Genomic DNA, 24735 nt, shown 5'->3' on the forward strand with positions numbered 1-24735 from the left:
TGTGTATATAGTGTGTGTAGTGTGTGTAGTGCTCTTGATGGTCAGAAGAGGAGGACAGAGCCAGAGCTGCCAAGTGGTTGCTAGGAGTCGAACCCAGGCCCTCTGGAAAGAACAGCAAGTATTTTTATCCCCTGAGCCACCTCTCCATCCTATTTATTTGCAACTTTTACCTAATAATGAGTATCATTTATTAAATACTTACTATTTGCCAGGTATTCTACTGTCAATTAAATAAGCTACCAATATTAACTTATTTGCATAGTGCTATGAGGTCAGCTATGTTGCTCTCTGAATATTGCTGAATAGGAAACTCAGAGAAAGAGGATAGATTGGTCACTCCTGTGTCCCATGTGTCTTAGACATTATTAGGAATGAGGCACCCAACCATTGCTGGGTGAATGAGTTGATGTATGAATGAAGATAGAAACCTTACTGTGTAGCCACAGATTCTGAGTTGATGGTGGTTATGATTTTCTTTTTGTATCAAAATGATTTTGACTTCATGTATAGAAAACACCACAAAACCAACTTGATCAGGAATATATGTTAGCTCCTGTTCAGTCACTTCCAAAGTCACCAGGGATCCAAGTTTCCTTACTCTTCTGTTCTGTGGTTGTTACTGTCTTGGTGTCACTCTTCCTGGAAAGTGTCACAACAGCCAGTGGCAGCAGAAGGATTTGAGCCATCAGGTTTTCAAATAACCACTCTGAGCATCTATATCAAAATGCAAGCATCCATCTTGTTATATAAACCTCTGGCTCCATTAAACTCCCATATGGGATTCCCGGGATCACAGGTGTCTTTGTTCAGGGATTATATTCCATCCCCCAACACTTGTGACTGTTGTCTTGCCATGGTCAGGAGAGGTCTCCATGGTCACCCAGTGTAGCCTCAGCAGGGGAGGAGAGAATGTGGAGTGGTGAGAGAGACATGAGTCCATTTTTCTTCTCATTCTCTGCCAACCTCTGTCAGTGTCACACTTAACAACAGGTGTGGTATCACACTTACACAGTTGTGGTAGCATGTGGACCTGAGAAGACCCAGGAAGAGGAGGAAAAGGTTTGAATATCTACTGACTGTTGCCATTGGGAAACCTTCCTTATTTCACCTTTGCAGACAAGAAAATTGGCTGGTAGATCTCTGCAAGTCTGCCTCATACCTACAGCAATTACTGTCTGCAAGTCTGCCTCTACCTACAGCAATTACTGCCAGTAGCAGGAGCCATAGTTTGGGGCTTTAGTTAATCTTTTTTTAATTAAAAGGAATGACTCTAAAAATATTTTCATTGAATTTTTAAGAATTTTGTACAGTGTTTTTTTTTTATCATATTCAGACCCCTACCCTTATCTGTACCTCCCCTTATTACTCCATGCCCAAATTAATATACTGTATTCTATGCATATTTTAAAGCTTGTCAAGTCTAATTTGTATCCCCATGTACTCTTTGTTGTGGATCTATTCACTGGAGCCTGGTTAATCTATTTAGCATCATGCTTGTAAAGAAAACTGACTCTTCCTCTCCCAACAGCTATCAGTTGCCAATAGTTCCTCAGTTGGGGTTAGGGCTTCTTACACACATACCACCTCTGTGCTTGGAATTTGTCTGACTTGAGCTTACATAGGTCTTGTGCATACTTTCACAATTGCTATGAGTTCAAATAAGTAACTTCCCAGCGCCTGGAAAAAACACTTTTCCTTGAGGCCATCCACTTCCTCTGGCTCTTATGATCTTTTCACCTACTCTTTTGCAATGATCCCTAAGCCTTAGGAGGAAGCCACTTTCCATATCTGAAATCCCACAGAACTTACTTAGCTTGTCACAAGTCACATGTTCTTTTTAGCTGAGGAGTGCAGGTTTTCTGAGTTGAGGGAAAGGGCCAGTTACATGGGGGCGGGGGGCGTTTAGACTGGCTGGCAGGCTCTCAGAGCATTGGAATCCAAGCTTCAGAGGAAGAAAGAAATACCTATCTTTGTGTGTGTGTATGTGTGTGTGTCTGTGTGTGTCTGTGTGTGTATTATGTGTATGTATATGTTTGTGTGTGTATGCGGGTACATGTGCACTTGTGTGTACATATGTGCAGAGGCCAGAGGTTGACATCAGCTGTCTTCCTCAGTCTCTCTACACTATACACACACACACACACACACACACACACACACACACACACACGTCTTTTTGAGACAGATGTCCATATAGGCCACAACTGGTCTGTAACTCACTATGTAGACCAGGCTAGCCTTGAACACAGAGATCCTCCTGCCTCTGCCTCCCACGTGCTGGGATTAAAGGTGTGCACCACCATGCCCAGCTCACTGTATTTTTTTGACAGAGGGTTTCTCAGTGAACCTGGAGCTCACCAATTGTTTAGACTGGCTGGCAGTCTCCAGTGGTCTTCCTGTCTCTGCCTCCTAATGCTTGACTTTTTACAAAGGTCCTCATGTGTGCACAGCATGAGTCATCTTCAGAATCGCAAGATACCTGTCTTGTATGATATTAAAACATTGTATTTTTAAAAGAAAATACTTTTCTGTATCCTGGGTAAAGTCCAGATTTGCAGTGGTATGAGTTACTAACAGCATCATTAGTCGCTGTCCAAGGTACTAATCAGCTGTGCGTGCACAGTTCTTTGGTTCTGCCTGTGTGTGCTCTGTTCCTTTAAGTCTTTCCTTTGTAATAGGTATAGGCTGTTCTTTGAAATGTATTCAGCATTTTCCATGGGAACAAAAATAGGCAAAACCCAGAGATCAGCATTTTATTGTGTAACTTGATAATGCATTTCCTTAGCGGCCCAATCTCTTCCTGTTAACCTTTGCCATGTTGTCCGTCTTTTCAGAAGCCTCTCTCCTGTGAAGTATTTTGTTTTCAGTGTTACCTGGGGGTGAAATTGGAGATCATTTGGGCTATTTTCATGCATTTTATTTTCTACCCGTTTTATAATATGCTAAATATTTAAAAAACAATAGAGAAGTATAAATTGATGTGTTAACAACTACCAATAATTTTGTAGCCTAAAATAATTATAATCTTTTTCTTGATATGCTACTCCACAGCTTCTTTATTTTTAATCCAAAGTTGATAACTTTCTTGTTCTTTTTATATTTTTTTGCTAAGAACTTGACCATATTTCTAAAATAAATTTTGACAAGTAGATTTTAGTTGATGTTTAATATTCTAGAATGTAATATAAGCTAACTACTCCTTTTTTGCTCAAATTTAAGTTATTTTACAAAAATGTCTTTATTCGGTGATTTTTTTTTTGGTATTTTCTGGAAACTAGATAATTTTTATTGAGTAAATTCCTAGGGACAATGCTATTGATAAAGGGGCATATTTAGTTTATTGTGATTGCTATAATAAATGACCACAAACTTGGTGGCTTAAAATGACAGAAACGTGTTCTTTCATGGTGCTGGGTGGTAGGAGTCCAAAATTCAGGTGTCTGAAAGTGTCTGCCTAGAGGCTTTAGAAAGGTTCTCATCGGCCTCTTCAAGCTTCTGGTGGCTTCAGGTATTTTGCAGCTTGTGGCCACGTCAATCCAATCTCGGTCTTTGTCTTCACATGGCTTCTTCACTATTTGTCTTCTTTTCTTGGGTTCATCTAAACTTCTGTGCCACAAGGCTGCCTCTAGTTACACTCAGAGTCCATACAGGTAACCCAGGATTAACCTTTCATCTGAAGATCCTTGATCATCATATCTGCAAATAAAGTCACATTTGTAACTTATTTCCAGGGCTTTTGATGTGAACTCCTTTGGGACTACTTTGGTCACCCCACCGGCATGGACACTCCTAAGGATCTCGAAGCTGTTGCCCAACTGCATCGTACGCCATCGAGTCTCACTAGGGAATGCTCATTTTTCCAGTCTCTTCAGTAACAGGGATAATAAAGACAAGTATGAACTGCTGGGGCACAGATAGGACTTTAAAAAGGTGACAGAGGAAGCCCAAGTCCAAAACAACAAAAGAAAGGAGCAAGAGAACTGACAGAGCATTCAGAATGTTTTCTGTATCTACATAGAGAAAATCATGATGCATGTGATCCTTGAAGCACCACCTTTACCCTTAGAAGAATGTGAACAGCCTTCATATGTAAAGAAAGGATCAAAGAATGTAAACAGACAGGTAAGGAAAGAGCCAGTGAGCATTTGAGAAGAGTCTGAGTCACTGAGTAATGGTGACAAAGAAGCAAAATAAAGGGTTATTTTGTCTCAACTATCAAATGAGGTAGCTTTGAAAACAATGACCAAGTGCTTTTGGTGTTTAACTTCCAAGGTGACAAGGGCTGGAGTCCGTTGGTTCACTTGTCGGCAGCCCCTCCCCTTATCTCTCAGTCCACTTGTTTGTCTGCCAACTGCATGCACCTTTCAGTATCTCCTCTGCCTCCAACTGATCAGGGAACACTGTGTTCTGTCTTCATAATGAAATGTAGACTTCCTCATCAAAAGACTTAATAGGATAGCATTTTAAAAAAAGAATGCAAACTAGCTAAATTTAGTTCCTGAATAGTGTCCAGTCTGGAAATAGATCTATTCTGAAATCTCCATCCCAGGGCCCTCTCTTCCACCTGCGAAGGTGCCCTAGCCAGATGGTTGGTGGCCTGCAGTTTCTTTCCCTTTCTCTCTGTCAGCAACAGGTATGGTCAGCTACGCTTCTCTGACAAACTCCTGCTAATTTCAAATTGTCGTCACTGTGCCATGCCCTCTGTGTATTTATAGTGGGAGTTCCTTCTGTGGCTTGGTGTCTTCTAGCAGTGCCATCAGTTCATGGCATCTCTTCTTTGAGGATATTATAGAATCTTGTCAGGAGGCTACATAGGGTCAGCCTTATTTTCAGTACCTAACTCAATCCTTCCACTCAGTCTTACATTTCTGTTCCATCTGGATTTTTATAAAATGTAGGTTTATTATGTTTTCCTCATAATGAACTAATCATTATTGTTACTACAGAAGAGGGTCACTATCTACATTTCTGTACAGAGTTCTAGGATGAATCCCAGGCCCTGGCTCACCTAGTTTTCACCTCCCTGCCACTTGGAGGCAGAGCAGGTAAAGCATCCTGTATTCTATCCCCAAGACAGCATTCTTGACATTCCACGTTTATCACATTGACATGGTGAAGTCACTGTGGATAGACCATTTTGGGTTGCCCTGTTATAGAACCAAAAGTAGGAGCTGAGCCTCAGCTCATTCCTAACTCCCTGATGCCATAAGCAGAATGATGAAAAATGCATAACATTGCTTTATACGCGTCCCTTGTATTCTCTCAGTATCAGAGTGTTTAAGTGGGGTCACATGCAGTTAGCTAAAAAATGAATCAGACTTGATCCCTTCCCCATATATTCCATAGTCACATGAGAAGTACAGATGTGAAGACTGTGTGGTATGCAGCAAGCAATAGAGGTGGGGCCTGGAGGCTTGTCTGGAAGCAGGGACGGGAGCACTTCTTGGTATAGTAGCTGCAGAGATTCAAGACGGGCAGCATGTTACTGTGTAGGAGGCAGCACTGAGGATCTCTGTCCTCCTGGCTTCAAGCTCCTGACCATATGTTCTGTGCTGAGTGCAGTGAGTTCTGCCAAAGAGGTGCAGGTCTTGGATACTCTTTTGAAATTTATAAGTGAGAGAGGCAAGTGGTGGCCATGAGCGTTGGAGTAAAGTGATCTTAGCACTCAGACTTGTCCCATGAAGACTCCATGGACAGCATGGCCAGGCTGACAGCAATTACCCTTGTGGACATCCTCTGAACTCTTCAGTTTCTTAAAAGAGGATGAATTTCCTTTGCACCCAGGACAACATTCTCTCAAATGTTTTACTTTTTTGTTCATCTGAGTACATTTATATTTATCCCTATTCCCTGTTCTTAATTTTGGAAATATGGCAAAAACCATTATTGTGCTGTTTGTTCTACATTTTTTCCTTAAAAGAGCAAGCAGCTACAAATAAGAAAGCCTTTTAACTTTGTGGACTTAGGTCAGGAATGACTATGAATCTCTTTTGCAAATATGAACGTAGAAGCATTGAAAATTTAGGAAATCTTTATGGCTGGGCCATAAACCTCATCATTTCTATATGGTATAACAATGTAGCATAGATTATTACTTACTACTTCTGTATAGAGAAAGAACAAGTATTTCTACTATGTACTTGGAACAAGAACTTCTTCTTCAGAAAAACATCAGTGTTAGGGGAAGTTAAACAGTTTGCTTCCTTTTCTGTATCTCTGCCTAATATGGTGATGATTTATTTACACTGAAACTTCTGAGGGGAAGTCAGGGAATTTAGTGAATAGGAAGTACAGGAACTAATTAAGTCATAATTATGCTTGGTAAATGTTTACTTCTAGGGAAGAATTGAGAGAATTACTGTAAGATGAGAGGGCATTGAATGTCTTGAGGCTGGGACAGATGTATAAGGAATTGCATAGTGCAGGTGAGACATAGAGGAAGTGGAAATCCCAGGAAGACTAGATGGATCCATAGGAGTCCAGTGGAAACATCTGGGGGTCTAGCCTAGAAACTTCTATGAATTTTTTTATGTCCATCAGTTAAATATCATGAAAAATATGTCAGTTTGTCAGGTTAAAATGTTGACAATAGGCTCTTTGAACATCTCACACTGCTAATTTTTTAGGAACTTTCACAAGGAGCTTGTAGTTCTGAATCAATAAGCTGACTGTTGTAGGAGCAGCACACTCAAGCTTATGCCCTGTGCACGTCACAGACCACATAAGGAACATGTAGGTGTAGAATGTTAGACAGTAAGGATGTCTACCTCGGGGTTCTAGTGGGATTCTGGATAAACACCTGTGCCTGGCTCAAGGAAGTTAAGATTCATCATTGAGTTTTGAATACTGTTGGGTGGAAAATCTGATGATGCTTGGCTAGGGAGGAACTTTTAGGCTGTACTTCTTGTGTGTGTGGCATATGTGTGTGTAGGTGTTTGTACACAGGTACATGTGTACATGTGTGTATGTACATACAGAGGCCAGAAGATGATGTTGGGTATCTTCTTCAGATACGTTCCAACTTATTTATTTATTTATTTATTTATTTATTATTTACTTATTTATTATTTATTGTGTGTGTTGTATGCATGTGAGCACATGTGCCATGGTTCATATGTGCAGGTCAGATAACAGTTTGTGGGAACTGGTTTTCTCCTTCTACCATGTGGATCCTGTGCTTCACCACCTTGCCAGCCCCATTTTAGTTTTTGACACAGGGTGCCTCACTGAATATGGAGCTCATTGATTTGGCAAGGCCGTTTGGCCATTGGGCTCCATAGATCCACCTGTCTGACTGCTCAGCACTGGGATTATAGGTATGTGCTACCATGCCCAGCTTCTTACATGGGTACTGGGATCGGAACTCGCGACTTCAGATTTGCACAGCAGGTTCTTCACTGGCTGATCCGTCTCTTTTCCCTAGCCCCAGCCTGTGCTTCTGATGGGGGATTTTATGTTGATGATCATGAGGAACTCTTGCTGGTACAGCTGGACTTTCATAATGGTGGGTGTGTGAGGAGTGAGTGGGTGGGGACACTGAGGTCCCAGGGATGAGTGGCACCTGCAGTGGGTGATGCTGGTGAATGAGGTGGGAGAAGGTGATAAATGAGCGCTATTTAGGAAATGACGTGGTCACATTCAGATGGGGAGAGGCACAGGTTGAGGATCACTCCAGGGCTTCTGGCTCCAGCCAGCAGGAGGAGAGTGGGCAGCTATCAACCTACTCCTTGGGAATGTTCTCCACTGTTTTTATTTAGTATAGGTACAATCTTATATATTTGAGAAGATTTTAAGATGTAATAAAAATGCATGATCTTTAGTTTGCCAAAGCAGGCCTTCATGTTGAGGTGTGAAGTTGATATTTTCTGTTTCTTCTCCTAGATTTGATATTCGTGTCCAACTCATTGGGAAATCTGACTGAGACCTCAGGAAAGACATCTTCTGAGTCAAAAAATCCTCAAGCTGAGCCTTTGTCTGGTCAACTCTCACATTTTACAGGCAGGGAAACTGAGGCCAGGCCCCAGAATTCCTTGCTACTGGCAACCCCCAGGTTCTGCTCCTGACCACACCTCCCCACACTGTGCTTGAATTAGGAGAACATTCTTTCAGCAGATCTCCCCGCCTCCAGTCTCTCTCGGCTTGAAACCATCCTACACACAGCTGCTGGGATAATCTTTCTAAAGCCATTTTTATCATGTCACTTCTCGGCACACTGTTTTCTGTTGCCTTTTGTCACATCCAGATTTCTCCTTTCTGGCTCTCAGAGCCTTCCTCAAAATGTGCCTTCTTCCTGGGGTTTACTTTGTGCCTTTATGGGAAGCCACCCCACAGAGCTGCTCCTGTGACTCCCTGTACCCTTTGCTATTTCTTGCCACTGGGCCTTTGCATGTGCTTTGTCATCCTCCTGGAACGCTCTTTAATAACTTGTGTTAGTTTTCATCGCCATATCCTTTTTATGCCTCTGAGTTCCTTTCTTCTTTGAACTCACTGCTACAAATTCTTTCCTCTCTCCAATCATTCCTTTACATTGTCCCTTTTAGTAATTAGTCACTCAGCTTACAGCAGCTTATATAAAATGTATTAACCAACAAAACCTGTGGTTGTATGATTACCAAAATTGGAAAAGCCATACTCATTGGAACACCACTGTGAAGCTGCTTTGGAAAGGGGTTTCCAATGCATTTTGACAATGGTGCTGTCATACCACAGCCATTTGTTTCACCAGTGTTTTAAGGAAGGGTGCTTTGTGGTTGAGCTATGCCTATACCTTACTGGCTGGTAGAATATTCTTCAGATTCCTTGGAATGGCACCTTGCCACAGGGGATCCATGGGTGTTCCATCAGTATCCATGTGCTGTTCCCAGCAGCCATTTCATGGTGTTGAGTCACTGTCAGTGGCCCACAGGCAGAGAAGGAGTTGGGAGTTACACAGTTCTATGTCTGAGCTCAGATGACTTTGATTTAAAGGTCATGTGCCTTCCATTTTCCTATTTTGGATTCATGATTTTAGCAGAATTTGGATGGTAGTGCAGTTAAGAAGCATATACAGTTGCCCAGCTCTCTACATTGAAGTCACTGCACGATCAGTGGCTGAGTCGGTTCCTTTTAAGAAGTACTTGGGGGACGGGCATGGTGGTGCATCCATTTAATCTCAGCACTTAGGAGGCAGAAGCAGGCAGATCTCTGTGAGTTCAAGACTAACCTGGTCTACATAGTGAGTCCCAGGCCAGCTGGGGCTACAGGGAGACCCTCCTCTTTTTTTTTTTTAAAAAAAAAAAAAAAAAAAAAAAAAAAAAAAAAAAAAAAAAACGGTACTTGGGGACTAGGTATAGTGGTACATGCCTTTACCCCCAGCACTCAAGAGGCAGAGGCAGATGATCTCTGTGAGGTCAAGGTCAGCTTGGTACATAGGGAGTTCCAGGCCAGCTGGGGCTATAGGGAGACCCTGTCTTAAAACAAGAACAAAACTAAAAAGAAGTGCTCAGAACATACAGACCAGGTGTCCCCAAGAATCTTTCTTTCCTTAGTTTTGAGCTTGTGGGTATGACTATATGGGGTGGTATAGGCTGTGTGACATGGCTATGCTATTTAATGTCTCTGTGCCACAGTTATTTTATCTGTGAAATGAGTACTATGTTGGTCTTGCTACCTCCACATATGGTTGTTACAAAGATCAATGTAAAGCTCAACTTACTGAGGACTAGGGAGGCTGGCTAACCAGGGAGGCAGGAGGCCAGATGAGCACAAGGTTTCCTCACTTCTATGGGCTGCTCTCACCAGCATCCACTATGCTCCTTATTGTATAGTGTCTTTGTGAATCTTGTTTGCAGATATGTGGAGACAAACCTTTGTAAATCATGAAGAATTGTACTTATAAGGCAATTTTGAAAATCACTCATTCACAGTGAAGCGTTTTATTGCTTTCTAATCATGTAAACCTAACAACCTTTATGAGAGACAAGTTCTTTTATTTTGTTGAGCCTTAGTATTTTGTTATTAGAAATCAGAAATAGGACTGGCGAGATGGCCTGGTCAGTCAGATGAAGACCTGAATTTGATCCCCAGAACCCACATAAGAAGACAAAAGTCAGGTATGGTGGGCTGTGCTTGTAATCCCAGAACTGAAGCAGAGTAAAGGGAAGGAACAGGAGACTCTCTGGGGCTTGTTGGTTAGCTTACTTGAGTTCCAGGACAATGAGAGACCCTGCCTCAAACAAACTAAGGTGAACAACAGCCAAAGGACATTCTGGCCTTCAGAAGTATGCAAATACATGTGCACTCACACATATATGAATTCACACACACACATGATCACATACAAATAAATCAGAAATAGTGAAGAAGTGATCATCTGGCATATTTGAAGTGCTGTAGGCTAAGTACACTTTTCCAAGATGCTGTGAGATGGGTTTTGAACTTCTGATTTTTTTTTTCAGATTTGGGATTATTTCCATAACCATAATGAGATACTGTGGAACGAGACCCAGATTTATGTGAAGAATTCGTTTATGTTTCATATATACAAAACCTGAAGAAAATTTTATGTAGTATTTTTAATGTGCCTGATTTTGACTCTTGAGTTGACATGTAAAGTCAGGTATTCCATCCCACAATTTTGGATTAGGGATGTGCCATCTGCATATAAGTTTTCCTAGAAATTTTCAAAGCATACATGCTTGCATTATTCTCTCAAATCGGGATTCTAATAGATTTGCCTGAAGATAGTCTCCAAGTGCTGTCAAGTACCCAGCTAACCTCCCCATCCAGATCTGGGGAGACATTGAGCAGAACAGGGTACCCTTAGCTTCTCCACATTAATCTAATGAGTTCACTCATTTGGTGTCTACATGTCCATTGTTTTGGTGTCTCCATTTCCCAGGTGTCCTCTCAGCCAAGTGTGGCTTGGGATGTTCTGTACAGGCAAGTGTCCCACTGCACTTGATAGTGTGCCTTTTGATGACACCCCTGAGAATTCCTACTGATGCTTATGTGAAATTGTGTTTTCTGAAGAGAGGTTATTTTTATCAGTGCACACCTATCAGTTAGCTGAGTAAATGTACACACTGACATTCCTGCTTCCTTTTAGGATGGCCTCTTCCCTGAAGATCCATGATTATTAAAAGTAAGTCAGCCTCACTTTTGGGCTCTGGTTCCTTGTGTAGAAGTACATGGACTTGGATAAGCTGATGCCTATGGTTAATCTCAGTTCTAAATACCAGTTTCTCCACTGTTATTTCTTGGATTTAATTGTTCAGCAAAATTGCCCCTGGTTTACTCTTTCTGTAATTAGTTATTTTCAAATGCCATACCATTTAACAAGTGAGTATACAGTCCTGCTGCTCAAGACTGCAGAGATGGCATCTCCCTGTTTACCGGCACTTTTGGAAGCAGCACTATCATTAGTCTGGTTCACAGATGAGGAACCAAACCCTGAGTGGGATGATTACTGAAGTCTGAGCTGGTCAAGGAACCAGGTGATCTACCACATGGAAGTGGTAACCAAGATTGCTGATGTCGAGGTGTCCTTTGTGTTGTAGAACTTATTATTATTTCCTTTTAAAAAAACAAACAACCTACAAAACCCAGAAACCTCAGTAATGCTCCATTAATGCTTTCTGCATAAGCTCTCAAACAATAGTAGAAGTAGAAGATAAAGCTTAGCTCATTTCTCTACCCTTGATTTTCAGGTTTGTTGAATATAAGAACTTCAAGATAACAGAACATTAATATATAGAGATAGTTTCCACTATTTGCACATAGTTTAAAATGCAACAGTGTAGAAGGAATTACAGTGTAAATCAATAACTCTTCCTCTTCTACCCCCAAATGGGTGGGTGCCACTTTAAAAAATAAAGTCTTTTAGAACAGTTTTAAGTTCACAGTATAACTGAGAAGAACATAGAGGCTTCCCATCCATGCTTTGGACAGCGCCCTACCCACCCATCATCACCCTCCCATCTAGAAAGTCTTATCTGTGAGGATTCTGTACCAGCTCCCCATCCAGAATCTACAGCTCACATGGGGCTTTTCACTGTTGCTATGCTACTTGTTCTGTGGGCCTGGACAGAGGCCCATGGGTATGTGCCTACCTCCCAGGCTCAGCCTGGTGTATTCACTGCCTGGCTTGCTGGTGATTGCTTCTGGGTGCTGGTCTTTCTCCTCAGTGCAACTCCCTTCCTCCTCATCAGCCTGCTTCTGTTGTCAACTGCTTAGCGTGGCTTCTTTGTCTCAGTGTAATTGGACTGTTGCTTTTAGTTTTTCCCTTTGCTAACTCATTAGCTTTAGTAACAACTTCCACCTTTATTTCTTACCTATCAACTTTAGGCAGTGTCACCCGACAGCTCATTTATAAAGATGTCAACTCTTCTCAGCTCACTTAACTTCCCATTTCTCTTTACAGCCCACCATTCAACATGGTTGATGTTATTACATTATGTTTAGCAATCATGGTTAATTTTGGTGCTTTTGCTATATAGACTGAACATCAGAAATAAGTACGTTTTTACACAGTGGTCATTGTACTTGGCAGAGCTGACCAATGCATAGTGGCCATTTTTTTTTCTTAAACTGCTTTCTAGAATCGCTAAGCGTATTTCCTTCCCTCCCTCCCCTCTCCCTTCTTCCTTCCTTCTCTCCTTCCCTCCATCCTTTCCTTCCTTTCTCCCTCCCTCCCTCCTCAGCTGTCTCTTCCCCTCCCTCCCACTCTCTCTCTCTCTCTCTCTCTCTCTCTCTCTCTCTCTCTCTCCCTCTCCCTCTCCCTCTCCCTGTCTCTGACTCTCTCATGACAGATATCCCAGGTTTATCTTGTTAATCTGAAACTCATGATCCTCCTGCCTCAGCCTTCCCACTGCTGGGATTATAGATGTTTTTCAGCATGCCAAGTTTCTTGTATTCTTGCCTATTAAATTTGTTGCAAAAGCTCAAGCTCAAGGGATAATTTATACTATAACTCCCCCCTCCTCCCTCCCTCCCTCCCTCCCTCCCTCTCTCTCTCTCTCTCTCTCTCTCTCTCTCTCACACACACACACACACACACACACACACACACAAACACATACATTAAGGCCTATAGAATCAAATTTGTGTCCCCAAATGCCCTTCAGTATGGGTTCATCCCCTGGATTCTGGTTTTCGCTAGGAAGAATCTCACCCTTAAACAAGATCAACTCTTCCTATCCCAGCAGCTATACACTGCAAGTACTTCCTTAGGTACATTTGGTTTTTTTTTTTTCCTCACTTCCCAATGTCTGTTCAGGGACTTCATCTGGCTTGACCTTAGGTGGGACTTGTGTAGGCTGACACCAATGTTGAGAGTTCATATGAGTAACTGGCCAGCTGTCTGAAAAACTTATTTCCTTATGGAAATCCATCACCTCTGGCTCTTATAATCTTTCTGTCCCATCTTCCTGAATGGTCCCTGAGCTTTGGGAGGCAGGAGTTTGATATAGGTATCCTATTCAGGAACATGCAGTCTGCAGCCTCTTGTTCTCTGCACTTTGGCCAGTTGTGGTTCTCTGTGTTAATAACCATCTGCTGACTAAGACAGCATCTCTGCTGAAAATTGAGAAATGCATTAATCTATGGGTACAGCGATAAGTCATTAAGAGTTTAATACTATATACTATTTAGCAGAAAACTAGTATTGGGCTTTCTCCCATGACCTGTGGGATGTCTAGCCTCAGGTTCTTAGGCCTGACATCAATGTCAGATATGGGTTCCATCCTACACAATTGAACTTAAATCCAATTAAAGAGTGATTGGTTTACTCCTACAATATTCATTCCACTATTGCACCAATGGGCACATCTTGCCAGGCCAGTTCTTATAGATTGCAAGAGTCACAGCTGGGTAAAGTTGATTAGTTTTCTCTTCAGGTAGCATGTATAGCATCTTTCAGCACTGAGAAAGCTAGCCAGTAGAGAGGAGGCTTTGAAGTCAGTATTGTCTTGATTTCTCTTTGTTTGTTCTATACCTCATAAATGTAGTGTCATTAGTAATAGGGTCTTCCTTTGAAGTTCTGGTGGGTGACCAAGAGCAGGGGCAATGACTGGTATTGTTTGAGAGTCTATGGGATACCTGGTCAATAGTTTCAAAAGAGGAAGTCCATTCCTGGCATTGGTTTTACTTTGTTTGACTATGGTGTCAAGTAGGGCAATGTCCCCCTGTTATATGTCCTATAGAGTCTAATTGGTGACCCCAATGTCCCTCAGTATGGGTCCATCCACTGGAACATAGTTAACCTAACAAGAATCCCATGCTTGAAAGAAACTGTCTGTGTCCCTCCTAGCAAGCCATCTGTCGACAAAATTTCCTTAAGTGGGATTGGAGCTCATTTCCTGCTTCCTCTTTTCTGTGCTGTTTTTTTTTTTTTTCCTGGTTTGAGTTTTCATGGGATTTGTGCATGGTGTCATGATTGCTGTGAGTTCATATGAGTAACTGACCAGCTGTCCGGAAGGCTCTATTTCCTTGTATTCATCCACCACCTCTGGCTGTTACAATCTTCTTCCCCCTCTTCTGCAATGATCCTTGAGCTTTGGGGGGAGCAGAAGTTTGATAGAGGTGTATGAACAGATATAAGCACCGTGCAGCCTCTTATTCTCTGCACATTGGCCAGTTGTGTGTTTCTGTGTTAATCACTATCTGTTGTGTAAGGAAACTTTTCTGGTGAGAGTTTATCAATGCTTTAATTTATGGGTATAAAAATAAGTTGATAAGAGTCAGTTTAATACTACAGCTACTTAGTAGAAAACTAGTATTAGGTTGTCCCCTATGTCATGTGACCTTTTTAACTTTAGGTTCCTAAAACTGATATCAATATCAGGTATGGGCTCCATCCTAGGAAGTGAACCTTAAATTCAATTAAAGAGTAGTTAGTAGTTGGCTACTTCCATGATATTGGTGCCACTATTGCACTGGTGAGCCTACCTTGCCAGGCCTGTTGTTGTAGTTCACAGGATTCACGACTGGGTAGGCATTCATACCTTTCCTTCTGGTAGCATGCATAGCACCTTCCAGCACTATGAATACTAGCCAGTAGAGATGAGGCCCTGAAGTCAGTGTCAGCTTGCTTTCTCCTTATTTGTTCTACAGCTCATGTATACAATATCTTTAGCAGTAGGGTCTTAGCCTTAGCATCCAGCTCTGGTGGGTAACCAGGAGCAGGGGCAATGACCAGTATTATTTGAGGGTATATAAGACCCCTGGTCAAAGCTAAACATCAGAAAAAAATAAGCCAATTAAAAAGGGGGTCAAGGAACTAAACAGGGAGTCCTTAAAAGGTGAAACACAAATGACTAAGAGATACTTTGAAAATATTCAACATTTTTAGTCATCAGAGAAATACAAATTAAAGCCACTTGGAGATTTTATCTTACCCCTCTCACCATGGCAAATATACATAAAACAAACAATGACAAGTGCTAGTGAGGATGTAGAGAAAGGGGAACTCTTACCCATTGCTGGTGGCAGTGCAAACTAGTGTAGCCACTATGGAAGTCAGTGTGGAGATTCCTCAAAAAGCTTGAAATTGATCTACCATCTGATCCAGTCATACTACTCTTGGGCATAAAACCCAAAGACTCTATACCCTACTGCAGAAATACCTGTCACCCATGTTCATTACTCCTCCCCATTTTTTTGTCTTTTTGAGACAGGGTCTCTCTGTAGCCCCATCTGGCCTGGAACTCACTATGTAGACCAGGCTGGCCTCAAGCTCAGAGATCCACCTGCCTCTGCCTCCTGAGTGCTGTGCTCCCCTTTTCATAATAGCCATGAATTGGAAACAACCTAGATATCCATTAACTGAATAATTGATAATGAAGGTATGATACATATAAACAATTGAATATTACTCAGCTCTTAAAAATGAAATTATGAAATTCGCAGATAAATGGATGTAATTGGAAATAATCATCCTGAGTGAAATAAGCCAGACTCAGAAAAACAAACATCACATGTTCTCTCTCATAGATGGATGCTAGTTTTGAAATCTTATGTTTCAATTTGAAAATTCAGGTAGGACAAGAAAGTAATAGAACCAACTCTATGTCATTGATTTTTCTGTATTGTTTTCTTTGTTTATATTTCATTAATTTTGGTCTTGGTTTTGTTTATTCTTTCTGTCTACTCTTTTTAGGTGTTAGTTCTTGATTTTCCAAAGCGTTCCAGTGCATTATTAATTTATTTATAGGAGATGATTCTTATTTTCTGCTATAGGTACTTAATGTTATAAAGTTTCCTCTTAAGGCTGCCTTTATTGTGTTCCATAGTTTTTGGTATGCTTTATTTTCATTTTCATTCAATTTTAGAAAATTTTTAACTTCTTTCTTGATGGTTCCCTTGATCCAATTTTCATTCAGTAGTGTGTTGTTTCATTTCTATGAGTTTGAGTACTTTATCCGATTTTTATTATTGTTGATATCTAGCTTTGTTTCTCTGTGGTCAGTTACACTATAGAACCATAGTTCAAGTTTTCTAAATTTGTGAAGATTTGCTTTGTGCTTTTGGTGTTTGGGTGGAATGTTCTGTTTATTAGATCTATTTGATTTATGGTATCCTTTAACTTCAGGGTTTCTCTATTTTTTACCTGGTTTTCCTATCTATCGATATCACTGTATTGGAGTCAATGTATGATTTTAGTTCTAATAAAGTTTCTTTCATGAAATTGGATTCCCTTGTGTGTGATAGATATATATTTAGGATTATTATATCTTCATGGTGTGATTTTCCTTTACTAAGTATGATGTGACCTTCCCTGTCTCTCCTGATTAATTTTAATTTGATGTCTATTTGTCTTTATTAGAATAACTACTCCTTCTTGTTTTGTTGTTCAGTTTGATTGGAATATCTTTTTCCATCCTTTTATCCTAACATGTATAATCATTGTTGGTGAGGAGTGTTTCTTGCAGGCAGCAAATTGATGGATCCTTTTCTCTAATCCAATTGGTTAGTTTGTGTATATTTACTGGGGAGGTGAGACTACTAATATTGAGGGATATTATTGACCCTCAGTATTATTGACATGTTCAGTATTTATTAATTACTGTTATGTTGGTTTGTAGTGTGGTTTTCTTAGATCTCACTTTTGGTTGACTGTTATGGGATAATTTATTTTCTGTGTCTTCTTGAGAGTGTTTAATCTTCTTTTCAGGCCAAAGTATTCCATCAAGTATTCTCTGTAGAGCTGGTTTATTGAACATAAATTTCTTAAATCTTTTTTTCTTATGGAAGGTGTTTCTTTCTCCTTCAATTACAACTGATAGTTTTGCTAGGTGAAGTAGTCTGGATTGGCACCTGTGTTCTTAGTCTCCATTGAAAAGTCAGCTTTTTTCTGATGGACCTGCCTTTATATGTGACTTGTTCTTTCTCTCTCACAGCATTCAATATATTTTCTTTGTTTTGTACATTTAGTGTTTTGATTATTATATGATGTGGGGTGTTTCTTTACTGGTTCTGTCTGCTTAGTGTTCTGTAGGCCGCTTGTACCTTGATAGGTATATTTTTCCCTAGAGTTGGGAAATTTTCTTCTATAACTTTATTAGAAATATTTTTTGTACCTTTGACCTGGTTTGTTCTCCTCCTTCTATGCCTATGATTTCATAAGTTTTGTCTTTTTACAGTGTCCCAGAGGTTTAGAATATTTTGTTCCTGGGTTATTTTAAATTTGACATTTTCTTTGATTGAGTGATCCATTTCCCCAAGCTTGTTTTCAAGTTCTGATGTTCTCTGTTCCACTTCTTCCCCTTCCTTTGCACTGCTTCTTCTAAGCTTTTTGTTTGAGTTCCTGAGTTTGCATTTCAAATTTTATTTGCATTTGGCTTTTCTTCACATATTTTCTTTATTCAGTTTTAATTTCATGTTTTGAATTGTTTTAGTTACTTCAATTGTTTATGTTCTCTTTCTTTCTTTCTCTCTTCTTTGTTTTCTTCCTTCCTTCCTTCCTTCCTTCCTTCCTTCTCTCTCTCTCTCTCTCTCAGCAATATCTTTTTAAGGTGGCACCATTATTTCTCTGTGCAGAAAAATTTATCACTTGTATGTTTATTTCCCCTTTATCTAAAACTTTTAAGATTCCCTGCAGTATCTCTTTTGCACCAGAGTAGTTTGTTGTGTTTACTTCAGCTCTAACTTTGTGTTGTCATGTAGGCTCTTCCTTAAGGTAGTTGGACAAACAGCTAACCACATACCCCCCAAATCATGACTTTATTTAGAATAAACTGCCATTGTTTTTGAAAGGAAGGACATTGGGTGCTTGACATCAGCCTGAAGGGTTTTGAGTACATGGCTATGAGTGCTGATCTGATGCTGCTCATTCAGCAAGTGCTTGCTTCAGTTAGGTGCTATTCTAGCCCTGTGCATTAATTCCCTCAACTCAAGTTCTCTACCCAGTGCTCCTGTGCCCATGTCACTACCTGGAGTGACTAGGGCAGGCACCTAGAGATCTGTGTAGGAGACACAGTTACTCCACACCCCCATACCACCCCCGCCTTGTGACCTTCTTGCCTCACAGATTGCCTCCTGTCTTAACCCTGCACTTGATATTTCCTACAGGCTGGTTCAACTTACTGGCATATATCTTGCCCTCTCATCCTTTCATGTTCATGGCTTTCTTTCTCTTTAAGCTATGGTCACTCTGCCACCTCCGGTAGGAAGTACAGTACAGTTTTATTGGAGCATGCCTTTTTTATTTTGAAATGTAATATAATTCTCCATCATTATTCAAATGATAATGACTACACATTCTGTTCACATGTGGACTTTTCTGTCTCTACCTGGCATTAAAACCAGTTTGTGGATTTTGACATTTCACAAGTGGACATGCACTCCTAAGAAGTCAGCATGTGATGGTTCTGACCTGGATGGGCAACAGGCATTTATGCACATGCTTCCTTCTGTGAATGTTGACAGCAGAGAGCAGATACATTTGCAGCCACAGTGTAGAATCATTTCTGTGTACAGAAGATAGGCCACAGTGAAACCAACAACATGGCACAAGTTCTCTTTCTCCTAAGATTAGTGCTTGAAGAAGTACCTGAGGCCAGCCTCTCTCCCCTCTTTTTCCCATGTCTTCTTGATTTGCCTATGGGAACCTGGGGAGGTGCCCACCTGGCATAACCTCAGAAGTTGATGGAATGGAGCTTGGAGGCCTGAGAGCTTGAATGTGGGCTTTAGAAAGTCAAGTAACTTTGTTTACACAAAATCAAGGAACATCTAAGCAAACTGCCTATGGAAGAGTCATTAATGATACTAATAACTAGCTGGGTATGGTAGCACAAGCCTTTAATCCCAGCAGAAGCAGGCAGATCTCTGTGAGACTAAGGCCAGCCTGACCTACATAATGAGTTCTAGGCTAGTTGGGTTACGAGGAGATCCTGTCTCAAAAAAATTCATCATAATACTTATAACCATGAACACAGGGAATTTTCTCTCATAACATTAGGATGTCAGGGGACTGAGCCACATTCCTGTAACAAAACTATATTTGGCTTCATTTATGTGAAAAAGGTTTCTTAGAGTTGTCTCTAGAAAAACAAAATAAAACCTAATGCTTATAATCCCAGGTGAGGCAGAAGAAAGACCCTATCTCAAAAATAAATTCAAAAATAACTAAGGAAATAATGAAAAATTAAAAAAGAAAGGAAAAAGCAAATACCGTCCAAAAGCAATGCTGAGGCCTCCTTGGTTCGATAAGGAAATATTCACTAAGGATTCACAAAAATGAAAAATGAATTCTCTTCTCTCTGTTGGGTGGTAATTTTCTTTCTATGCCTAAATTATCAGTACAGTACTGAGTGTTGTTACAGATGTGGGTTTCAATCTGTTGGGCAGCTGCTGGCATTTCCAGGTTCTTGTGACTCTTTACAATGGATTGTACAGAGACACATGAATAATTACAGAGCAGGAGATAGTTTATTAAATGAGAAATATAGAGGATCTTGGAGTTGCTGCAGACCTGGCCTGTGGCCCAGTTCCAAGCAAGAGAGAGGAACAGGCAGGAGTCAGGGTATGTGTGGGGTGGTGATGGACAGTGAGGTGGGGTGGCTGTAGAGGTAGTGGTATGTGAGTTCTGTTATGGCTCATTTACATAGTAACCACCTCTTTGAGTCCATGTCATGTGGGCATTTTTTGAGCATGTCCCTGAGTTGGATAAGGCCCTTCTGGGTAAAGGCTTCTAGTCTTCCATTGCTGCAGCCTTTTATATGCTAATCTTTGGACTCTTCTCCTCCACCTATTCCTTACTCTCCTGCCTAAGCATCTGTATAAAATTCTATGGGCCTCATGACAGATGGTCTTTAAATTGTGGATTTTTACTCCACATGTGTGTCTGTTGCAGAGATATATAAAATGATGATCAGTAAAAGCTTGAGCATTAAATGTTTTATTTGGGGGTGAAATTCTTTGGAGGAAGTTGAGTGGAATTAAGAATTGAAGCAGAGTAAAAGAAACAGTATAAAATTTCTTTTTTAAATAAAAAATTTATTTATTTATTTTTTATTTTATGTATACGAGTGTATTGCCTGCATGTATGTGAGTGTACCCGTGTCGTGCAATGCCGCGGAGGTCAGAAGAGGGCCTCAGATTCCCTCTCTGGCCCCCAGTGTAAAATTTCTAACTGCTTGGTTCATGTGTTTTAAAGTCCAGAATACATAGTTATTGCATTTTTGACCCCCAGGACTCACCACCAGCCTTGTAGGACAGAATCCATACAGCCATAGGGAATAATTCTAAAGATGGGACTATCAGTGGAAGTGTCATTTATAGGTTGTTGGAAGAATTTAAGTGAACAAAGCAGTTTTATTTAAGATGTCAGTAATTGCAATGTACTAGGAATCAAGTCACTTGTCAGGCTTTACCAATTATCCATAGCTCTTTTAAGAGGTGGTGACCTCGCAGTATGAAGACAGCTGGTCATGAGGTAAGGAAGCCAGAAAACTGGGGGCTTTGGGAGCTTGGGGGAGAAGAGTACAGGGGACATTGGAAAGCCAAAGCAGGCTGCTTAACTTCAGAAGAAACGCGATACCTTAAAATTGTGTGGAGAAATAATGATGTAGTTAGAGTGTTCTGGAGGCCTAGGCTGACCCCTTCCTCATCTCTTTATGCTACTGAGAAAGTTCAGTTTAAAGGGGTCAGCTGTATGTCAAAAAAGAGCAGTGCTGCTGTTTCCCTAGTGACACTGTGTCAGGATGGAGCCTCTCTGTTCAGATAAAAGTTGACAATGCTGCTGCTGCCCTGGGGGCCTCAATAGACACCCAAGTGTCCCATTCTCATCGGAGCAGAGCTGTCGAAGGAGAGAATGCTGAAAGGAGGGATGTGTGAGTGCATCCTAGCTGCAATTTGTTTGTTATATAACTCCTTGAGAAACCATTCCTAGTCCAATTTGCCTGAAAAGATTTCTTAAGAATAAGAGATATGGAGTTAATAATTCGTAATTATGGAAGTACATAAAGAATGGCAGAAGCAATTTGAGCAAAGGGACAGACCGTACAGGTCAGTGGCGACTAGGGACATGGAGCTTGCTAAGCAAAGTGCAGAGGGCTTGGCACGCTCCTCCTCTCAAGGCAGGTTAGGCAAATAAAGGGGGAAATGCTTGCTGAGGACAGTGCTAGGCACATTTGGAGGCACAAAGAGTCAGTGTACTTTAGCTGAATTAGAAAAACAAAAGAATATGGGAAACTATGAAGCAGAAAGTCCCCCTCACTCCAGTCTTAAGTCTTGTCCCATGATTTTCTTATTTAAGACCTGTTTAGAATTATACAGAAGCAGCATCAGAAGGCAGCCCAGGGGTGGTGGCGTGCTGGGCACTCTGTATCTCTGGCCTCACTTCATATTTTAGTTGGAAAGCTTCATTTTGTGAGCCTGGTTTGTTCCCATAGCATATTTATATCTTATGGTTTCCTAATCTATAATCAGATTTAGTTTTTACTGTTTAAATGTGTTGGTGAGGTGCTGAGTCACAATTCCTTCCTCCAGAAGGCATGACGCTCTGCCCAAGTACAGCTCCGTGTCTGCCCTGCTGTGCAACTTACTGCTACCCATGTTGCTTCATTTTGACAAAGAACAGCATGGGTGTGAGCTCATATTGCACAGTTGTGAGGCTTCTCTCCTCAGAAGGAGCTGTGTAGTACATGTTTTTATTTTTGTTCCAATTTAGAGGAATTATTTCTTATCACCCTCCTTTTAAGACCTTTACTCAATTATTTTCTTGCTTCCTTGTAAGTGATTCCATCCATCTGGTAGGATAAAGGAGATCAAACTTACACAAATGCTTATTGTGTGCTTTTGTTATGTCAGTGTTTAAAGAACCCTATTTCTTCTGGAATCTTCTAGTGTGCCTTTGGACAGAACAGCCATTAGGAAGTAATGCTGGGTCCTTGTGCTGTGTGACTGCCTTGGACTTTCATATTTGAATTGCTTGGTTTATATTAATAAAAAGTCCTACACATTGCTAGCTTGTTAGTTTTGCAGTTCAACTTTGTAAGTACCACAGCATGGGGTTGTGTTGCAGTGAGGAAATGGCATGCAGCCTTTTGTGTGGGACTTTAGTAGGTGCCCACAGATGAAAGTGGGTCCTGGAAAAGAACAATGGTTCTCACTTGAATACTAGCCACAAGACTTAGTAACCTACCCAAAGCCAAGTAGAGGTCCAGAGAGATATTTTTTTTCAATGACCAGAATAGAGTCAGTAAAAGTTGGGCCATGACTGATACAATTTGATAGTAACAAGTGGTGATGTGCACACTTTTCTAGAAGGCTTGGGAGGGAATGTGAAAGTTTTAAAGAAAACTTGAGCATTTCATAGGATTGTGGAGAATTAGGAAGCCCAAGTGAGTGGGGCCCAGTCCTCTCTTGACTTCTGGACTCCAATGTGAGCTTCTCAGCTTCTGTCTGTCCTTCATACAGGGGTTTAATGTACAAGTGTATTTGAAATATAACTAATTGCAAAAACATAGTAATATGAACTATGTATTTTTCAAAGGTCTTACTGGATCTACAGTGGCTTGATAATCTATACATGTTATTTTTTTTCTAAATTACACCTATATTTGTGTGTGTGTGTGTGTGTGTGTGTGTGTGTAACATGGCACATGTGTGGAGGTGAGAGGACAGCTGTGGGAGTCAGTTTCTCTCATTCTATCTCAAGAGGTTTCGAGGGTAGAACTCAGGTCTTCAGGCTTGGTGGCAAGTGCCTTACTGAGCCATCTCATCAGCCCAATCTATACATTTGAAGGTCTGTGCTTATAAAACCTTGGTTTTCCTTTGTGCCTGTGTGTGCTAAGAACATCCTCAGGCCTTTCATGCTGTAAATGGAAAATTTTACAACAGAAATTCTTCACTAAGTGATTTCTGCAGTGTGGGTGCCACATGCTGGCAGAGGCGATTTCTGTTCATTTGTTATATTAGGAACAAAATCGGTATTTGCCAAGTATGTGACATTTGACTTAACTGACTCAAATGACATTAATACACCATGGCTTTTAAGGTAGGTAAATGTCAGTCTAGATTGTATTGCATGCAACATCCCCCAAACAAGTCCTTAAATAATAGTGACTTAAAGAGAGAGCCTAATTTTTCTATACTATAAACCAGTGCCTATATGAAGACATCAAGGCTGTGTGGTGCTTCTTATCACTGGGAATTTGGTCTTCTTTGTCTTGTTTCTGTCCTATCTTTAATACTCATCCATCTTATGGACCAAGAGGGATGTTGGGGCTTCTGCCATCTCTTCTTCTAGCCATCAGTAGGAAGAATGGTGAAGAAGAATGCCCTCCCTCTTGCTATGCATGTGTGTTAATAGTGATGGTCTCCATCCCTAACATCTTGCCGGTCCAAATTCAGTCACATGACCGTTCTGAATTTAAAGGAGAGTGAGAAGACATTTTTATCCTAGAACAGGTGTATGTGAACTCTTCTGAGTGGGATCAGGTAAGAGTTATTCTAGGCTTGCAGTTTCCACAGTCTCTGTTGCAGCAGCTCTGCTCTGCTGAAGAGGTGTGAGAGCAGCTCTAGACTGTTCAGTCTCCCGTGGACGCTGAAACTGGAGCTCCACGTAACTTCCACGTGTCATAAAGTATTACTATTTTGATTTTTTTAAAATAATGAAAACCCAGTTTAGATTGTAGGCATATAAAAATGGCCAGTGGGATTTGAATGATTTGTTTGAATTTATCAACCTCTGCTCCAGAGTGCCTAAAGTTCAGATAAGCTCAAGGGTTCCAGAAAAGGGCATTGATATTGATAAAAACTCAACCCATCATGAAGCTTTAGTAATCATAAAGATTATGCACCCAATAACAGAACTGAAATATATATGAAGCAAAATTTGACAGAAATAAAGAATTGGGAGAAATAAAGAATTGTGTGGTAACAGGTGAGGCTTTATTTACCATTTTCAGTAATAGAGTAACAAGACAGAGAACTAATAAGGAGACAAGGACATGAGCCAGTCAGGCCCAATAAGAACAGGATGCTCCACCCAGTTAAGCAGCTACATGCTCATCTGAAGGGCACATAGTACATTCTCTAGGCATATGCTATTGTGAAAACATTTAAATAATGGGGAGTATCTTTTCTAATGACAGTGGAATGAAAGTAAAAATCAGTAGCGGAGAAAAAGCTGGTAAGACCACAAATATATTGATACCTAACCATCAGTTCTCTCTCTCTCTCTCTCTCTCTCTCTCTCTCTCTCTCTCTCTCTCTCTCTCTCTCTCTCCACTCAATCTCTCTCCCTACCTCCCT

General features: G+C 40.8%; 1 protein-coding gene across 1 annotated transcript in view; it reads left to right on the plus strand.

Moving 5' to 3' along the window:
* Positions 1-24735, plus strand: part of Dlgap2 (DLG associated protein 2) — an 886725-nt gene that overhangs the window by 8831 nt on the left and 853159 nt on the right. Inside the window, exon 2 of the mRNA XM_029562223.1 lies at positions 3732-4122. Coding sequence (XP_029418083.1) covers positions 4027-4122 — 96 coding nt within the window. The 5' untranslated portion in view covers positions 3732-4026. The remainder of the gene's footprint in view (positions 1-3731; positions 4123-24735) is intronic.

This window comes from Nannospalax galili, unplaced genomic scaffold (genome assembly GCF_000622305.1).
Source record: "Nannospalax galili isolate Female #2095 unplaced genomic scaffold, S.galili_v1.0 scaffold134, whole genome shotgun sequence".
NCBI classification, from domain to species: domain Eukaryota; kingdom Metazoa; phylum Chordata; class Mammalia; order Rodentia; family Spalacidae; genus Nannospalax; species Nannospalax galili.